Source organism: Microtus pennsylvanicus, chromosome 6 (genome assembly GCF_037038515.1).
Source record: "Microtus pennsylvanicus isolate mMicPen1 chromosome 6, mMicPen1.hap1, whole genome shotgun sequence".
In the NCBI taxonomy this organism is placed as follows: domain Eukaryota; kingdom Metazoa; phylum Chordata; class Mammalia; order Rodentia; family Cricetidae; genus Microtus; species Microtus pennsylvanicus.
In genome coordinates this window covers 107856693-107876522 of record NC_134584.1, presented here as the reverse complement: position 1 = coordinate 107876522, position 19830 = coordinate 107856693, and the positions used below count along the sequence as shown (strand labels likewise).

General features: G+C 44.4%; 1 protein-coding gene across 2 annotated transcripts in view; it reads left to right on the top strand.

Annotated features, from left to right (window-relative positions):
• The window catches only part of Znrf1 (zinc and ring finger 1), a 102337-nt gene that overhangs the window by 71773 nt on the left and 10734 nt on the right, over positions 1–19830 (top strand). For both annotated transcript variants that reach the window (XM_075977299.1, XM_075977298.1), the window contains exon 2: positions 13584–13679. In XM_075977299.1, coding sequence (XP_075833414.1) covers positions 13584–13679 — 96 coding nt within the window. The remainder of the gene's footprint in view (positions 1–13583; positions 13680–19830) is intronic.

Genomic DNA, 19830 nt, shown 5'->3' with positions numbered 1-19830 from the left:
AAATGTTAAAACCAATATAAAAATAGTCTTTGAATCAAAATGTCAAAGTGAAGAAGGAATTTGCAGTTCTGTGGTCCTCTCATTTTGTAAGATTTGTGAGTGAAAGGTCCGGTACACAGGCTGCATACTGACATAGTATTAATGTCCACAGAGTTGTGCTGACATTCTGCTACAGACCTTTTGCTTGCCAGACTGGTTTGTTACCATTAGGAGGTCCTTAACTTTCTTAACCTTGGCTCTATTGTCACAGTAAAGATTTATGAGATGTCCTCCTGTTCCTGCTCTCATGTTGGAGCCTTTTCTTCCAGCCTCTTTGTTCCCACCCTCGACTTCCTCATTCTTATCCACCAGAGTCAAGGAATCTGAGCCAGAGAAGAAGAAAAACAATGGAATACTACGCTTTGCATGGCTCAGTAGAGATCACATACTATTTTAGGGATCTTAGAATTGGAGGTCCTTTTTATTTGTGCTGTGTCCAGAGACTCTAGGAAATTCCTTTGACCCTTTAGTCAGTACCTATTGTACTCTAGGATCTTTCTTTCTAGCTGTGGCAGACAGAAAAGCAAAGACTTTTCGGACACCAATACTCCCTTTGGTAGAGCTGAATGCTGCCCTGTGCCTTCAGAAAACTCCATCCTAGTCTTCTGACATCTTTCTCTTCAGGTGCCATTCCTTCATGTTCTCTAGTCCATACGTACAACTGAGAAGAGGATGTGCCAATGAGAAGAGGCCAGGGCTAAATACAAGCAAGACTCCAAATCTTTCTTGTTACTGTGTGCCAGGGCCAAGCTTGAGCTGATAGTTTTTGAGACATGAATGTAACCAACATATATTTTACAATCTGGGATTATAATAAGTACCTCAGAAGAACCTTCTAGTGGACTTCCAGTGATGTGAAGGCCAAGACCACTGATATTAGCAGACGTTAAGCTGCACAATGCAAACAAATAGCTTTATTCAATATGAGCAGTTATATATCATGGCCATTTGCCGGTAAGTCATACTAATCATAATCTGGTAATATATATAGTCAAGCACTTTTTCCTCTCGTCACTGAAAAATTCCAATCAGGTCAGGGGCTGGGCAGTGCCTTTAGAAATCCAGAAATAGGTGCAGTCTGGATTCTTGGTATCATTCTTTCCCTTTGTCCTTTTCTCTTTCTTCACGGACTTTTTCTTCTCCAAACACTTTCATACTCATTCTCTCCCTTCCTCCCTCTTTACCCTCTTTTCCCTTTTAAAAGAAAGGAAAGTTGGGAGCAGGAGAGATGGCTTCGAGGTTAAAAGTACTAACTCCTCTTCTAGAGGACCTGGGTTTGATTCCCAGCACCCACATGGTAACCCACAACTGTCTATAACTCCTACATGTGATACGCAGATATATATTCAGGCAAAACACCCATACACATATAATAAATGACTCAAAAACCAAAACAGAATTCAGATCTCGGGGGGGCGGGGTGAGAAAAGCTAATTGAGTATTAGGATTTTAACTATATCAATAAAGAGCCCGAGGACTTAGAACCCAGTCTTTAGTTGGTGGAGGAAAAAGCCTGCCACAAGGCAGTCCCGAGGCCACCCCTATCTCCTTTGGAGGTTTGCGGAGGATTGTTGCTACATTGCGACTGTTTCCGCCACCATTGCCTGGCCCTGCACTGTCCCTGGACACTCCTTTCTGTTATGATATAGAGACGACCCACAAGTTTTTGGTACTGATAATTGCCCTGTTTACTTAGACACCAGCTTTTCTTCTTTCCCATTTGTTTTTATTTGTAGATAGGGAATGCTAGTTTGAATGTAATTGTCCCCGTAAGCTCATAGGAGTGGCACTGTTAGGAGGTGTGGCTTTGTTGGCGTGGGTGTGGCCTTGCTGGAAGAAGTGTGTCACTGTGGGGGTGGGCTTTGAGGTTTCCCATGTTCAGGAAGCACCATCACCACCACTACCCAACCCCATGAGTCAGTCCACTTCCTGTTGCCTGCAAGATGTAGAACTCTCAGCTCCTGCAGCACCATGTCTGCCTGCTCCGCATCATGATAATAATGGGCTGAACCTCTGAACTGTAAGCGAGCCACCCCAACTAAATATTTTCTTTATAAGAGTTGTCACGGTCATGGTGTCTCTTCACAACAATAAAAAACCTAAAACTTAGGGTCTCACTATATAGCCCTAACTATTCTGAAACTCACTATGTAAACCAAAGTTGATCCTGAACTCAAAGAGATCCACCTGCCTCTGCCTCTTTGAATGCTAGGATTAAAGTCTACCAACTGCTTCAGGCTCTATCTATAGGAGAGATGACTTAGAGGTTAAGAGCAGTCATTGTACTTGCTTCCTGTAACTGATGCTATGAGGAAAAAGTTAGGGCGTTCATCTGCTCTTGAAGAGAACACTAGAAAGTCCACACTAGTGGTGATCAGGATTATTGGGTTCGAGGAACAGGTATATTATGACATGTTAGATATTGAAATTGACAACGGGAGATGTGGGTGAAAGTAGAACATGGTACTCAGCTAAATAAGCATGTTATGGCTAGATTTATCCTTCTTAATTGCCTAGACTTTAGGTAATCCCTGATATCTGGAAACTAGAAGTTCTAGCTTGATCCTTTGGATACTGAACAATCTTCCATTTTCAACAGATGGTTAAAATCCATTCTTTATATAAGACATCTCCAAAATGCAAAGCAAATGCTCCTGCTGGAGATCTTACACCTACATTTTTTGGGTGGTGGTTGGGATGCTTATAAACTTGTCCAAGCATGGTGGCCAGGCAACAGATAATAAATCAATGTTCATCTTTGCCCGGTCATTGAAAACTTGGTTTCACATTCAGGCTAAGGTTTCATTTTCTTGTGCCGATCAGGCTGGGGTCATCACATTCTTGTCCCCATGTACCATCCTGTCCCTGCTAAGTAGCCCTCTTACCACTTAAAGAAATGGATTAAAAGGAAAGAGGTGTGAAGCAGTGAGTAGCCTGAGTTCCTGCTTCTGGCAGGTGCTTTTCTTATCTCCATCTGGCTGGCATGCTGCTGGGGAGCCTGGACTTGTGTAGCTGGATGGGTTGGAGCCCCTGGTTCCTTAGTGCACACTGTTCCCTTTGCTTCCAGCTGTAGATGTCTTCGCTGAACCTGTTCTGGTTTGCAGCGAGTGAACAAGAAGAAAGAATAACTTTACTGAGTATGTGATTGAGCTGGTAATTTGTTTAAATATGTATTTTTCATATATTCTTTGCATATACTTCTCAAAATTTAGCAACCCAAAAAATTGGTGTTCATCCTGGTGAACTGGTACAAACCTTTAATTCCAGCACTTGGGAGGCAGAGGCAGGTAGAGTTCCATGAGTTCGAGGCCAGTCTGGTCTACATGGTGAGTTCTAAATTCAAGGGGAATAAGTAAGTTCAGTGATACTCCCTAGTGGAAAGCTAGAAATAATTGAGCGGCAGGAAGCATTCAGGACTTACCACTAGAGAAAGAAAGGATCGAAAATCTATCTAAAGAAAGACTGGAGCCTGCATGTTGGAAGAAAGGGAAAACTGATGGGAAAGACATGCCTAAGCATATCCTGGTAACATTTCTGAATCTTAGGGTGAAAAGAAAAACCTTTCAAGTTTCAAGCCAAATTAACAAATTATTTACAAAAGAAAAAGAATTAAATTGACCCCAGATTGCCTGTTTGCAACACCTGGAAACTAGAAAATGGTAAAATTTCTTTTGTAAACCAGGGATTCAAGGAATACAAAAGAAGCTTGTACTCAGAGGAAAAGAAAGGGCTTTGAGCTTGTGTAAGGATTCCAAGTGTGTGCTCTCCTCTTCCCCGCTGTCTTTGTCCTTAACATGCCAAGAGGCTTTGCTCTTGCTGTCGAGGTGTGCGTGCCTGTGTGGATGCACATGTGTGTGGGTGCGTGTGGCAGCCAGAGGTTATTCCAGGTGTTTTCTTCACTGTCTTCGCCACCTCATTTTGAGACAGGGTCTTTTCTTCTTCTTTTTTCCTCCCTGAGATAAGTCTTCTCTATGTAGTCCTAGCTGGAACTCACTCTGAGGATCAGGCTGTCCTGGAACTCACAAAGATCCACCTTGCTCTGCTTCCCTGGTGCTGGGATCAAAGGCATGCTCCACCACCACCCTGTCTCTTACTGACCTTGGAGTTCAGCAATTAGCTAGACCAGATGAGCAGGAAACCCCAAGAAGCTTCCTGTCTCTGCTTCCCCGTGTATGAGATTACTGGTGTACACCACTGTGCCTGACTTTTTACATGGTGCTAGGAACTTGAACTCGGGCCCTCGTGTGCTTTGTCGACTGAACCGTTTTCCCCACCCCTCTTATTCTTTTGAAACATTCACATCTCTGCTCAGTTGTTACTTCTCTTCTGAAAGTCTGCTATGTCTAAATTCACCCTTCATCTTCCTCTTCATATCATATAGCCTGGCCCTTTATCTAGTGCTTCATTATGAAAAACAGCTTACAGCAATTCTGAGAGATGTTAGTCCATCAGCTGCCGTTATGTACTTCATTTTAATGTAGCCACCTAAACTTCTAGTGTCAATGACATGTCATCTACTGCAGTTTAGCCCTTTTCTGGGGGGCGGGGGTCAGAGTCTCATATAGCACAGGCTGGCCTCAAACTTACTGTGTGTCTGAAGATGACCTTTAAATTTTTGATCCTCCTGCCTCCACTTCCTAAGTGCCATCACCACACCTAGTACAAGTTTTTGTAATTCAGGTAAAATTATGAAATAATGAAATCTCAAATCTGAAGTTTATATTTGATAAATTTGACAGATGCATATACATGTACAGCCAAACCGTCCTCTTAATGTAGAAGATCATCATTACCCAGGAAAATTCTCAAATTACCCTCTCTGTCAACCTCTGTCCCAGCTCCTGTCCCTCAGAGACAGCCACTATTCTGATTCTACTCACAATCCGTTAGTTTTGTTGTTCTAAAATTTCCTCTAATTAGTCATATTGTGTGTCCTAATAACCTTCACTGAACATGTTTTTAATGTCCACTCATTTGCATGTATCATCATTAGCTGTTACTGTGGAGTGATCTGTGAGTATATCTCAGTATTTTTATCCATTCTGTTAATGGACAGTTAGGCTGTCTCCAGTTGTTGTGTTGTTGTTGTTGTTTGTGGTTTTTCAAGACAGGGTTTCTCTGTAGCTTTGGAACCGGTCCTGGAACTAGCCCTTATAGACCAGGCTGACCTCGAACTCACAGAGATCCGCCTGCCTCTGCATCTCGAGTGCTGGGATCATAGGCTGGGGTGTGTTTTGTAGGAAACAAGCCTACCTCTTTCCAAATAGCTGTCATCTGTTATTTCATGTTACAGCTGTTCCAAATCATCACTGACATTTGGTTGATGTCAGTTTTATTGTTTGACATTTTTAACGGACACAAATTTATTATGGTTCTCCAAGGAAATAGAAACTGTGCACACACATACATGCATATGTGTGTACGTGAAGAGATTTTTTTTTAAATAGAAATTGGTATGACTTTTGAAGCTAAGGGATCCTATAGTCATTTGTCTGCAAACTGGAAGTCAGGAAAGCCGGTTGTGGTGTTTCTTTGCTTTTTTTTCCCCCAGTGGTGTTTACAGGAAGGGCAGTAGTGTCGGTCTCGGTCCAGGGCAGCAGTCTGTGTCCCATGGAGCGGTCAGACAGACTGAGAATGGAGATCTCACTTCTTTCACCTTTTTATTGTGTTCAGGCCCTCAGCAGATTGGATGAGACCTACCTGCACTGGGAGGGCAGTCTGCTCTGTAGTCTACCCAGCCTGGTGGCAGTGTTTCTGCAGACACACTGCCAGAAACACCCAGGAATATATTAGCCAAATATCTGGGGACCCCACCACCCAGTTATGTTCACACACACGTGTGTGCACACACGCACGCACGCACGCACACCTCCCCCCACACACGATGGGCTGCCCCTTGGCTCTGGAAGAGAACTGCAGAGGCCATGTCCAGAAGAGTTAATGAAAGAGAAAGGAATTAGAACTTTTGGGCCTTTTTGTGCTCCGAATACTCTTCGGGAGGCATAACGCGTACTTCATCTCATCAGGTGATATATTGTGCATTGGGTTTTTGAAAGGGAGAAGTGTGGAGAGAAAATATACATATATGTCTTTGTGCTTGAAGAATGTAGAACCTATGGTATAGAAGTGTTTGGAGTGGCCGGGGGGTGATGGTGCACATCTTTAATCCCAGCACTCAGGAGGCAGAGAGACAGACAGATCTCTGAGTTCAAGGCCAGCTTGATCTACTGAGCGAGTTCCATCCAGGACAGCCAGAGCCACATAGACAAACCCTGTCTCAAAAAATCAAAAAAGTAAAAAAAAAAAGAGAGAAATGTTTGGAGTGTCCCCCATATGGTATCTTTGTCACCTGTTTATAATACATCCCACTTAGTCAGCTTCTGTAGCCAAGTCCTGTTTTATTGTCAATAAGCATTGCAGTATGTGGCCAGATGATGGCATCTGGGACTGCCTGGTAGTGAGCGCTGCCACATCATTCCATTGTATAGCTAGGAGGCCCCTCTCAGATATGCAGCTCCCTTCACTCTGGTTGCTTCTTTTGATTACTCCACCTTTAGGTGATCCCAAAGACAGGCAGAACTGGGGCAGCCATTAAAATAGCGCATCGGCATCGGGAGGGTGGGGAGAGAAACTGGAGCAACAAGCAGCCAGCCAGCTCTTGGTCCTGCTAGGAAATCAGGTCTTAAAGGAGAAGGTTACAGTTGGGAAAATAAGAAGTACATCTGTGCCCAGAGCATGGTTTTTTGTTTTGTTGTTTTTGTTTTGTTTTTCGAGACAGGGTTTCCCTATGTATCAGCCCTAGCTGTCTAGCTGTCCTGGAACTTGTACTGGTAGACCAGGCTGGTCTTGAACTCACAGAGATCTGCCTACCTCTTCCTTCTAAGTGCTGGGATTAAAAGTGTGCACTACCCGGGCACCACCACTGCCCGGCTAGCATGGAGATTCTTAAAATTTACATTGTAGAATATTTGGGAGGTGGGTTGGGAGTGCTCTGGGACCAGTTACTTAGTCTGTTGCTGTCGTCAGACTGAAAAGCCAGGTTAGCCTGCCCCAGGAAGAAGCTTTTTAATTTACGTGACTCTGTGATCTTTCTTGAGGTCACTCTTGGATCACCTGCCAGTGGTCCTAACCTGACATTGTGAGTGGGCTGACCTGGCACACTACAGACTTACCTTCTCTTGGCTTGAGTCTCTGCTAGATTACTGATGAGGATTCCCCCTTAAACAGGATACTCGTAGAAAGAAAGCAGCTGGGCTCTGGAGGATCAGTTCCCTTTGCTTTTCTGGTTGAGAAGGAGAGAAATTGGATCTTCATTATGTCTTCTGTTGGTTACTTTTTTTTAAAATATTTATTTATTTATTATGTATACAGTATACAATATTCTGTCTTGTGTATGTCTGCAGACCAGAAGAGGGCAGCAGACCTCATTACAGATGATTGTGAGCTACCATGTGGTTGCTGGGAATTGAACTCATGACCTTTGGAAGAGCAGGCAATGCTCTTAACCACTGAGCCATCTTTCCAGCCCCTGTTGGTTACTCTTGATTAAATCTTGTAGCAATATTTGCGTGATAGAGCTACCAAGCACAGAATCGGACCAATGCACATGAATGTACTCCTTCCTCATCTGAAACATGAGCGGTACAGGTCACCACCTCTGCTCAGTGCACTGACTGGAGACAAGCTTAACTAGTGTCAGTAGCAAAGGTGGCACCACTTACCTCCAGGTGTGCCAGGTGACTGCTTCAGGAGCACTTGGGGAGCATCTTGAAGAGACCACCTGTGGTTTTCTCTGGAAGGAAAGTAAAGCTTTTAGCCACTCTGACGCACTGCTGAGACCTCTGAGGAGTTCTGAGACAGTGATGTGGCTTAGTCACCTCTACAGACTTTTGTTTTATCTTGGTTTGCCAGGTTTCGTTCGGTGTGGACTTCTTCCAAAATGGGAAAAAGATTTTCAAGAAATTCCACCCTTCAGATAGTTCATAAATATCAGTATTTGTCATTCCATAGGGTGTTGATGCTGAACCAGGAGTGGACAGATACAAGAAAAGATTGGGGCAGTAAAGTGGTAGAATCCGTCTTGATCATCGGATGACCTTTCAGGAAAGAAGGTGGGGACATTGGCTTTTCCCCCTTAGCTCCCCATTTTCTTCTTTCCCCCTTACCTTTTGCTCTTTATTTTCATTGGAAAGGTAATATGCAAACTCAGCGCTTTACAGCTGGTGCTGCAGGCTTTGTGCCAAGCAGAGTGCTGGATTCTGGGATGCTAACCTTCTACATTGACAGAATTCCTAGAAAAATTATTATTCATGTTTAGGGATTATCTAGAAACATGGCTGGGGGGCATTGCAGGAAACTTGGAAGTGATTTGAAGACCTATGTCTATGTTGGGTTCACTGCTAAACCGTTTGGTACAGCAGGGTGCTGACTTGTGGCCAGACTTGTGGCTGTCAGCTCTCCCTTTCTGGCTCTGTTAATGTTGAACAAGTTACTTGAGCCTTTGAACTTCCCTGTGTTCCTATGAAATAGAGTTAATATAGTACCTGCCTGCTGGTAGTACTCACACTGTATGATAAATAAGAAGCTGTGTAAAGCATAGTGGCCATCCTTAGCAATGACTCAGTAAGGGCAGAATACCATTTACCTATTATATTGCATGGGGAGCCTCGTTCCCACGTTGGAAGGATGGAAAGGTCCAGTGGTGGAACCCAGCAGAATCTGTGCGGCTGTGCCCTTCTTGTCTCTGAGTGCATCTACTTAGTCTTGGTCTAACTAGCCCTCTCTTCTTTCCTCATCATTTATTGCTCTAGGCCTGATGATGATGTTATCTCGTTCAGTCTTTGCAAACATGAGATGAATTCCTCCATTTTTTCCCACTAATAAAACTGGGGGCCAGTGAGGGATATATTACTTGCCAAGGTCATGAGTCTAGAAAACCCTTGTCATCTTGTCATTCTCTGCTTGCATAAAAATAGTCCCTAATTACTTCATGGAACTTGTAAAATAAAACAAAAATACTGAGAGGCACGGACTACTTTAGTTAAGACACGATTCTCCCCACCACACTCCTCTTCATCTACCAGAGGTAATGGTTCCCACCTCACCTCTTTCTCAAAATCCCATGGCCAGTTTTTCTTCCCTGATGGAAAGAACTTTGGACTGAGACCTAAGAAGACCCAGTGTAATCTCAGCTCTACTGTGAGCTCACAGTGCTTGCTCCAAGGCCTTTCTGGGGCCTGTTCCCTCTTCAGTATAATGAAGAGATTGCTCTAAACCCAAGAGTCTCAGCCTTTCGTCTGTTGCTGAGTGTCCTGCTTGCCAATATCTCAGTGATAACTTCACTCCTCCTTCTTTCAGATCTCACTCAGATACAGGACTGTTGTGATGCTGTTTCAGGCATCACCTGATTCTTCTCAGAAACGCTGGGGGAATACGGCATGGAAAGTGCAAACTTTGTCTAGTAACAGATCCTTGCATACTCTGTGTCTGTGCTCAGGCTGCAGTTGGGAGGCCGCTCTGGAGCTCCTCCTTCCATGCCACTACAGCCCCATCCCTCAGCCTGCACACAGTGGTAGCAGGGAGTGCAGCAAACAAGTATTCTCTGGGCCATTGGAATTCTTAAGAAACCTTGCTCTTTTGAGTTGGAAGCATCAGAAAATCTTTTGTAAACACACAAGAGCTTAGGCTGGCAATGAGTGTCTTTATTCTGAGACTCAGGTTTATTCCCATCTCTCCATTGCGTATAACACTGGATCTGCACGTTTCTAATCCGGCTTAACAAGCAGCCTGATGCCGGGCGGTGGTGGCACATGTGTAATCCCAGCACTTGGAAGGCCAGCCTGGTCTACACAGCGAGTTCCAGGGCAGCCAGGACTGTTACACAGAGAAACCCAGTCTCGAAAAAACAACAACAAAAGCAGCCTACTTCTGCTAGAAAAACTAGGTATAGCACACTCCTATTTCAAGCTTCTAATGATCTTCTGGGTTTTGTTACTTATGGACTTGTAACTGTGCAGAGGTCAGATATTGTACTGTTTCTAAGACCTCAGGTGAGGTGTTTAGATGCTGAGAATTTTTAGGGAGTAGGGCCTATGCCGTGGACTCCACATCAGCTGTAGTTAGCCGAGTGCCTCGTCTCCTGTTTAGTCCTGTAGCATTGTCACTACTGCCTGTGATGGCACATGGCTTTTTTTTTTTTTTCTTTTTCGGGGAAGGGGGTTAGAGACAGAGTTTCTCTCTAGTCCTGGAACTTGCTCTGTAGACCAGGCTGACTTCTTTATTCAGAGAGATCCACCTACCTCTGTCTCCTCAGTGCTGGGATTAAAGGTATGTGCACCACCACTACCTGGCTTTTTGCATTACCACTGAGGAAAATATTTGAAGATTTCAAGTAAGTACCTGTATGACTTGTTTCCTGTTTCCGTGCCACTTCACCCTAGTCACAGCTTTCCATACAGATTAGCAAGGCATCATGTGAGGAACGCTGGGAAAGGTGTGAACTCCTCTATCTTGGGATTCGCGGCTGCGTGTTTAAATGCTTGGCCTTTTAGATGTTTCTTTAATAATGTTTCAGGAGAGACAGAGGCAGGCAGATCTGTGAGTTCAAGGCCAGCCTGGTCTACATAGCAAGTTCCACATGAGCCAGGACTACAGTGAGGCCCTGTCTCAAAAAAAGGCAAGGTATTGGGAGTAGGCTTAGTGGTTTAATAGCACTGGCTGCTCTTGCAGAAGACCAGGTTTGGTTCCCAGAACCCATATGGTAGCTCACAACCATCTGTAACTTCAGTTCCAGGGAATCAGATGTCCTCTTCTGACCCCTGTGGAGCAGTCATACATACATACAAGCAAAACACATACAAAATTTCAAAAGTAAATATTGTAGATGGTCTTTATCAACATCAAACCATGGTAATTCTAACTGAAAACTAATGGAAGAGTGAGATCTGCAACAGTAATTAGATGTATTATGTTGTGTTGGCATATTCAGGCCAGGTAAGAGTCATTGTTACAGCTGGGCAGGGGTAGGACACGCCTTTAATCCCAGCACTGGGGTCAGAGAGGTAGGTGGATCTCTGTGAGTTCAAGGCCAGCCTGGTCTACAGAGCTACACAGAGAAACCCTGGCTGGGGGCGGGGGGACCCATAAAAACATAGTCATTGTTACCAAAGAAAGAAGCTTTGATAGCCTATGGTATTTGTGATATATACAAATGGATGCAGACAAATCAATAACTTTTCAAAGTTGGTGGTTCTGTGGTAGAATTTGCATTCAAAGAATTGATCTCTTTGAAATTGTTCAATAATAGAAAATAGAAAATACTGATATAATAACAGTTCATCTGTCTTACTACTGGGCATATTCATCAGTGCATTAACATGCTGGGGGCGGAGAATAAACTGTGGATGTGGGAGGGGGAGTTAGCTTTGCTTAATTGTCGTTTATCTCAGAAGATTCTCTTATATTTTTAGTTGTGAACCTAGCTTTTAACGGATTGGCCATCCCTCCAACCCACTGAGATTTTCAGCCAGAATTTACCAGTACTTTTAGAGTGCTGAGGAAACCCTTTGGTGTATAACAGTCCAGATTGCCTAGGAATGAAATAGCAGATTACAGTGCCCTGTGTTCATCTGCATTGAGAGCAGCTGCTTTATTTAGTAGTGTTTAGGACCATGTTGAAGAGCTGCCCCCCTTCCCCCACCTGCTCACATATTGGTAAAGGACATAGCTGCCTTCGTTTCAAGGGAGGCCAAGGACTCTTTAGTGAGGGGTGAAGGTGCTCCCCAAGGGCAGGTGACCGGAGGAATGGAGGTACAGGTGACAGCAGTGATAATGGCAGGGTGGGAAGCTCTCTTATTTGAGGATTATTCAGCTGCGTTCGCTGATTGCTTCCCTGACCTTGTCTGCTAGGCCTCATTGGAAAGCGTCTAAAAGAATATCAAACTCAAGTCAGGAAGCTCTGCTAAATGCTGTGTGGTATAAAAAGAACCCTAGTGAAAGTTGAAGGCTATGGGGAAAGGAAAAATCTCAGGGACTACAGATTGAACACAATGTCCATCAAAATCCTAGCAAAATTCTTCAAAGACCTCGAAAGAACGGTACTCATCTTCATATGGAAAAGCAAAAAACCCAGGATAGCCAAAACAATCCTGTACAATAAAAGAATGTCTGGAGAGCATCACAATCCCTGACTTCAAACTCTACTACAGAGCTACAGTACTGAAAACAGCCTGGTATTGGCATAAGAACAGACAGGAGGACTAATGGAACCGAATAGAAGACCCAGATATCAATCCACACATCTTCAAGTACCCGATCTTTGATAAAGAAACAAAAAATATCAAATGCAAAAAAAAAGCATATTTAACAAGTGGTGCTGACATAACTGGATATCAATATGTAGAAGAATGAAAATAGACCCATATCTATCACCATGCACAAAACTCAAGTCCAAATGGATCAAAGACCTCTCAGCATAAAGCCAGCCACACTAAACCTTATATAAGAGAAAGTGAGAAACCACTTCCTAAATAGAACCCCAGCAGCACAGACACTGAGAAAAACAATTAATAAATGAGACCTCCTGAAACTGAAAAGCTTCCGTAAAGCAAAGGACACAGTCAACAAGACAAAACAACAGCCTACAGAATGGTAAAAGATCATCACTAACCCCACATCAGACAGAGGTCTGATCTCCAATATATACAAAGAACTCAAGAAATTGGACACCAAAAGATCACATAATCCAATAAAAAAAATGGAGTACAGACCTAAACAGAAAACTCTCAACAGAGGAATCTAAAATGGCTGAAAGACACTTAAGGAAATGTTCAACAACCTTAGTCATCAGAGAAATGCAAACCAAAACAACTCTGAGATTCCATCTTACACCTGAAAGAATGGCCAAGATCAAAAACACTGATGACAACTTATGCTGGGGAAGTTGTGGGGAAAAGGGAATACTTCTGCATTGCTGGTGGGAGTGCAAGGTGGTACAACCCCTTTGGATGTCAGTGTGGTGATTTCTCAGAAAATTAGGAAACAACCTTCCTAATTAAAGGCGTGCACCACCACTGCCCAGTTTCTGTGGCTATCTAGTGTGGCTGCTGGGATTAAAGGTGTGTGCCACCACTGCCAGGCTAGTGTGGTTTTTAAACATAAAGCAAAGAAAGCCAGCCTACAAACCACAATCCCAGAGAACTTAGACAACAATGAAGACACTAAGAGAGACTCACATAGATCTAATCTACATGGGAAGTAGAAAGTAGAAAAAGACAAGATCTCCTGAGTAAATTGGGAACCTTGGGGAAAGCTTGAATGGGGGAAGGGGAGAGGCAGGGAGGGAGCAGAGAAAAATGTAGAGTTCAATAAATATCAATAAAATTTTAAAAAGGGAAAAAAATCTCAGGAATTAGTGAAGGAAAAATTGGTTTTGGCTCTGTCCAGAGCACTGACCCCACACAGTTGCTGTGGTTGAGCATGTCCGCACGGACTATGGATATCTGGATTTGGAGAAGATACTTCATGCTGTTTTCCCTCTCTTGCAGGTTTCAAGTGCCCCATTTGCTCCAAGTCTGTGGCTTCTGATGAGATGGAAATGCACTTTATAATGTGTCTGAGCAAGCCTCGCCTCTCCTACAATGGTAAGGGTTGTCTATCTAGTCTGCTTCCTGATGTCAAGATAAGTTGAATAGTAGGGGGCATAGCCTCCAGGTAGGGGGACTCTATAGTTTTCTTTCAGTCCGGATATCTGTGTGGTAGTGGGGAACCTGCTGTTTCAGGAGCCTTGGTTGTAAGTTGGGGTGCTGAAGAGTGGCCCAGGAAGCCAGGTCCCTCAGGGATGTAGTGGTGAGAAGGCAGATGTAGCATGAATAATAAAAACCCAGAGACAGATATTGGGGTTCAAGCTAAAGAACAGAAAAGCAGAGCGGCCAGCCACTGGCTCTTACCTCTACCTCACACTGAAATGGGCGACCCTGCCTCTGTGAATCTTCAGAATGAGACTGAGTGTAAGAGCTGATTCCTCCCATTTCATATTCTTCTCTAGTGCTGGGATTAAAGGCGTGCACCACCACTGCCCAGTTTCTGTGGCTATCTAGTGCGGCTGCTGGATTTAAAGGTGTGCACCACCACTGCCAGGCTAGTGTGGCTGCTTTACACTCTGATCTTCAAGTAAGCTCTATTTATTAAAACACAAATAATATGCCACTATAGAATGCTCTCAGCATTTTTTGAGGATTGTGTTTCTCCTCAAAAATCTCAAGGACTAGAGCTATAGCTCAGTGGTAGAATGGTTGCCAGACATGCACAAGGCCCTGGGTTCTATTTTATCACACACACACCCCATTATAGTTTGTCAGTTTTAGATTTTTCCAACAAGATTTTGTTCTTATAAGAACTTGCTGGCCAGTCGGGTGGTGGTGGCGCACACCTTTAATCCCAGCACTCGGGAGGCAGAGGCAGGCGGATCTCTGTGAGTTCGAGACCAGCCTGATCTACAAGAGCTAGTTCCAGGACAGGCTCCAAAACCACAGAGAAACCCTGTCTCAAAAAACCAAAAAAAAAAAAAAAAAAAAAAAAAAGAACTTGCTGACCAAAGGATGGCATGTTGTATGTCATGGTACATGCAGCCTGAAGACCTGGACATTCCTGAAGGTCAGCTCCAAGGCAAGCTGTGGCCCTGTCTTTCTTCCCAGACAGCCTTTCGTTTTCTCTGTGACAGCCCTGTTTCTGTTCTGTTTCTTTAGCCTTCCCCTGCTCATGCTCAGCTTTGTCCTGTTACCCATCTCCGCCTGGGACCATGGAGGGAGAGGGCTTTTCCCCACATCTCATAGCATGCTGCAGTCATGTCCTCAAGTACTGTGTTCACTCTGTCCTACATGTGTTGAGACCTTATGATGACTATTTTGTCCTGTGACAAAAAAATGAGAGCTCTCTGTAGACACTGCCTTTGCTGTCATAGGACATAGAATCTTCACAAGGGTGTTGGCCTGAGGGAACTTGGCTTTTAGAGTCATTGAGGAGAACTTTGTAATAAAGTCTGTGGCAGACAAAGTGCCGTCAGGATTACATAAAACAAAGTCACCTCACATGCTCATGTGGTCTCCAGCTTATTTCCCAGAGTACCCAGGTCTTCCTGTACCATCACTGAGTGACTGGTCTGTCCTCACCAGCAACTGGGGAAGCCCCTTAAAGCAGTGGTTCTCAACCTTCCTAGTGTTGTCATTGTTTTAATATCATTTCTCGTGTTGTGGTGACCGCCCACACACAGTTAAATTATTTTCGTTTCTACCTTATAACTGTAATTTTGATACTGCTAAGAATCATAATGTAAATGTCTGATATGTAAGATATCTGCTATGTGAAAGGGTCTTTGGGCCCATGCGTTGAAAACCATTGCCTTAGAGGAGCGGAAGACTGGCCATCTGAGACAGCGCCACTGTGGTTCTCCCTCTGATCCTTGGTTTTCCTTTATCCTTTACATTAGAAGCCTCCTCCCCCATCTGTAAGATACAGGCAGTTCAGGGTTGTCTTTTCCCACCAGAGATAGGGAGGCCAGACACTCCAGCCCTATGAGTAGAGTTTATCCTGTGCACAGGACGGATGGAGAAAGGAGGCTGTGGCAGCGTGAGCATGTCATGTTCAGTCTTCATTTTTGTTCATTTCAGTCTTCATTTTTTTAAAATATTTATTTATTATGTATACAGTGTTATATATGCCTGCAGGCTGGAAGAGGGCATTAGATCTCATCTTGGATGGTTGTGAGCCACCATGTGGTTGCCGGGAATTGAACTCAGGACTTTTGGAAGAGCAGCCAGTGCTCTTAACCTCTGAGCCATCTCTCCAACCCTCAGTCTTCATTTTGTTCATGTAAGAGAACAGTGTTTGGGGCTGGGTGTGGTGCCTCTCGCCTTTAATCCCAGCACTCTGGAGGCAGATGCAGGCGGATCTCTGGGTTCCAGGACAGTCAAGGATACACAGAGAAACAGTGGGGCGTTTGGGGGGCAGTGTTTGCTACCTGGGTTTGTGTATGACTAGAACCCCTAATAAATGTTTTGAATTCAGACAAAACATGAACTTTTGGGTCCTTAGGCCAAAGCTTCAAAGGCAAGAACTCTGGGCTTACTTTGATTTTACTGGTAACATATTCTACCTAGTTTCTCATCACCCCAATCTACTTATCTATTTTAACAAAAAAAAAAAAAAGTGTTTCCGAAAAGATGGCTTAGCTCCTTAGTTAGGAGCTTGGCTGCTTTTCCTGGGGACCTGACTTCAGTTTTCAGGACTCATGTGCCAGGTCATAGACATCTGTAACTCCAGTTCCAGAGGATCTAATGGCTTCTCATTCCCACAAGCACCAGGAACACCTGTGGTACGTACATAGACATACATACAGGTAAAACACCTATACACTTGAATAAATCTTTAGGATACAAGTTCTAAAAGAGAAAGTAAGGAGGGAATCTGTGGCTGTAAGCCATGAGCTCGTGCTCTCTCTGGAAAGGGGCGATTGTGAAGCTTTCTTGGGTGGTGGTGAAGTTCTGTTTTCTCATCTGCAGAGCCTGGTTAGTGGTTAAGAGCACTTGTTTTTGGCAAAGGACCGGGCTTGCTTCTCAGCACTCACATGGAGGTTCACTACCTCCTTGGACACCAGACATACATGTGGTGCATAGACATACATGCTCATAAGACACACAAAATAATAAAATAAATCTTTTTTTTTTTTAAATGTAAGTAACTAGAGGGCTGAGAATGCGGTTCAGGGGTAGAGTGCATGCCTGTGGTGTGTGAGGCTCTGTGTTTCATTTCCAGAAGTAGGAGGAGAGTGGGGAGACGGGGAGAGTAAGCACTGTGAACTGGAAAGCAAGCCCTAGAGCCTCCTGGTCACTGCCCTGGAGACCAAAAATGCATACACATTCACTCACACCTTCCACTGCTGCAGGCACAATTGAGGAAATTTCTATAAAATTTATGATAGTTATGGAAGATGAAATTTAGTTAACCACCAAAAAAAAAAAAAGTAGAGCCTCTTAAATGAAGCAGATAGAAAGTAGTATTTTTCTTATTATGAGGTTTGGCCCAAGTAGAGGGTTGGAAGGCCTCCAGTAGTTGCCTGCCAGATTATTTTTTTAAAATTTAGGGAAAGCAAGACCAGTTTTACTGGTCCAACCAGTGCTCAGAGAAAAAGAAAACTGGCACCTAGTGCTGCTAGGGCAAGGACTCAGCCAGGGAGTCCCTGCTGGGGGAACAAGGGAGCCAAACCGCAAGCAAGCAGTCATTAGTATTCTTCCGGGCTTTCCTGTGGCAGCCCTGGAATATAGGACTGCTAGAAACTGAGGGAGTTACAGAGAAGAGAGGAAGGCGGTGAGGAGCCTCTAGGTAAACTTGATTGCCTTCAATACCTAGATCTTTCCTTTCCTAAACTCTCTGGCCGTCATACTGCCCAGATAGCAATACAGAAGCTCCTAAGTTGGAGGTATGACTTTTCCTTAGCAGAAGAGCATTGTGGTGGAGGTGCACACCTTTAATCCCAGCACTCAGGAGGCAGAGGCAGAAGTTTGAAGTCAGCCTGATCTATAGAGTGAGTTCCAGAACAGCCAGGGCTTCACAGAGAAACCGTCTTGACAAACCATACAAACATGGATTAGAAAGAAAACGAAAGAAGGAGGAAAAGGAAAGGAAGGAAGAACAAAGGAAGACAGAAGAAGGGATATTCTGGTGAGGCAAGTGTTTTGCTACAGTGTCAAGGTCATGGCGACCAGTATGCTGCTTCAGTAGACTCCCGTAGTGCAGGCCCATGCCTGGCTTTTTTTTTTTTTATTAAAGATTTCTGTTATGCCTGGCTTCTTGCCAAGAGGTATTACCCTATCTTCAGAGCTCTGAAAATGCTTTTGTGTGAGCTCACTTCCTTTCAGCCTTCCTCCTTTCCTTTCTATTTATTCTGTGTCCCGTGTGTCCACACCCACATGTGGGATTATACTGTTACACTCAAGTGGAGGCCAGAAGACAACATAGCGGGGACTCTGTGGATTCCAGGGCTTGGATTCATGTTGTCAGGCTCTGCAACAAGTTACCCACCATGCCGCCTTGCTCGCCCAGCATACTTTCTTAGAGGAAGTGAGACATGTGGGTGCATGTAAAGGCCAGAGGTTAACATCAGATGGCTTCCTCACTTTTAATTTCTCTTAGATTTACTTTTTAAATTTTATGTGTAGGGGGCTGGAGAGATGGCTCAGCGGTTAAGAGCACTGGCTGTTCTTCCAGAGGTCCTGAGTTCAATTCCCAGCAACCACATGGTGGCTCACAACCATCTGTAATGAGATCTGGTGCCCTCTTCTGACCTGCAGGTATACATGCAGGCAGAACACTGTATACATAATAAATAAATAAATCTTAAAAAAAGAAGAAAAAAAAAATTAAATTTTATGTGTATGAATGTTTTACCTGCATGAGTGTATGTACACCATACATGCCTAGGTGCCTTTAGAGGTCAGAATAAGGTATCATATCCCCTGGAACTCAAGTTACAGGTGTTGTGAACCTCTAGGTGGGTGCTGGGAACTGAACCCACGTCTTCTGTAAGAGCAGCAAGTGCTTTTAACTGCTGAGCCCTCTCTCCAGTCCTCTCTTCCTATTCTTTGAGATGGGGTCTCTCACTGAACCTGGAGCTCATGGATTTGGCTAGGCTGACCAGCTAATGAACTCTAGGGATCCTCCTGTTTCTGCCTTTTTGATGCTAAAATTAGAGACACATGCCAGCTTACTGGGTTTTTAGAAAGGTGCTGGGGAAATGAACATATATTGTGCCTGAGTAGCAGGTACTTTACCAAACCGAGTCATCTCCCTAGCCCACAGAAGCTCTAAGAGTTTATGGAGAACTGGAAACTGCTTTGTGACTATGAAACATCTCAGGCCTTTATTTAGTTGGCTTTATCCCTCTGGGTATGCTCATTGCAGCCAAATTTGTCAAAACATTAGATTGCACCTCATAAAATCCAAGGGCATTGGGACAGGGCACTTCTGCTGTTACAAGACACTCTGCTTAAGCTCTCTGTCTGGAGAGTAGGACACTCCAGCATTACTAGGAAAGGAGTCTGAGATACCGTGTCCTGTCTGCCAACACACTGGGCCAGCGGCAGCTCTGTACTTGCCAGAGTTGCTGTAAGACCAGACACTCATCTGTGCCTAAGCTACACCTTCTACTAGGAGTTTTCCCTTTGGCTTCCATCCTCCTGACTGGCATGCCACAGGGGGAACTATAGATGCACGCCCTTGCTCTTAGCCACTTCTGAGCTGCACCTCAGCCTTCTGTCCCAAGCCCCATGCCACCAAGAGTTCTGGGGCCCCTTGGTTAGTGCCTTGCCAGAATACCCCATGGGTCAGCTAAGTCCTGCCCTATCCATTGTGAATACCTGGGGACCCCCATACACCTCACAGAAATGGAAAACTTTAGCTCCCTGTGAGATGGGTAGTGTTTTTTAAGCCACAAGGGAAGTTGCTTGTGTGGCCTGGACCTTTATTTTATTTTATTTATTTTTTTATTTGGTTTTTTGAGACAGGGTTTCTCTGTAGCTTTGGAGCCTATCCTGGAACTAGCTCTTGTAGACCAGACTGGCCTCAACTCTCAGACATCCACCTGTCTCCGCCTCCCAGTGCTGGGACTAACGGTGTGCGCCACCACTACCTGGGCTGTGGCCTGGACCTTTAAAGGAGACGGGTAGGGTAGCAAGAACTCGGGCTTGAGAGTCATGGCCACCTAGCAGGTAGCTGTAGTAATAGGGGCGGCGGCAGGGC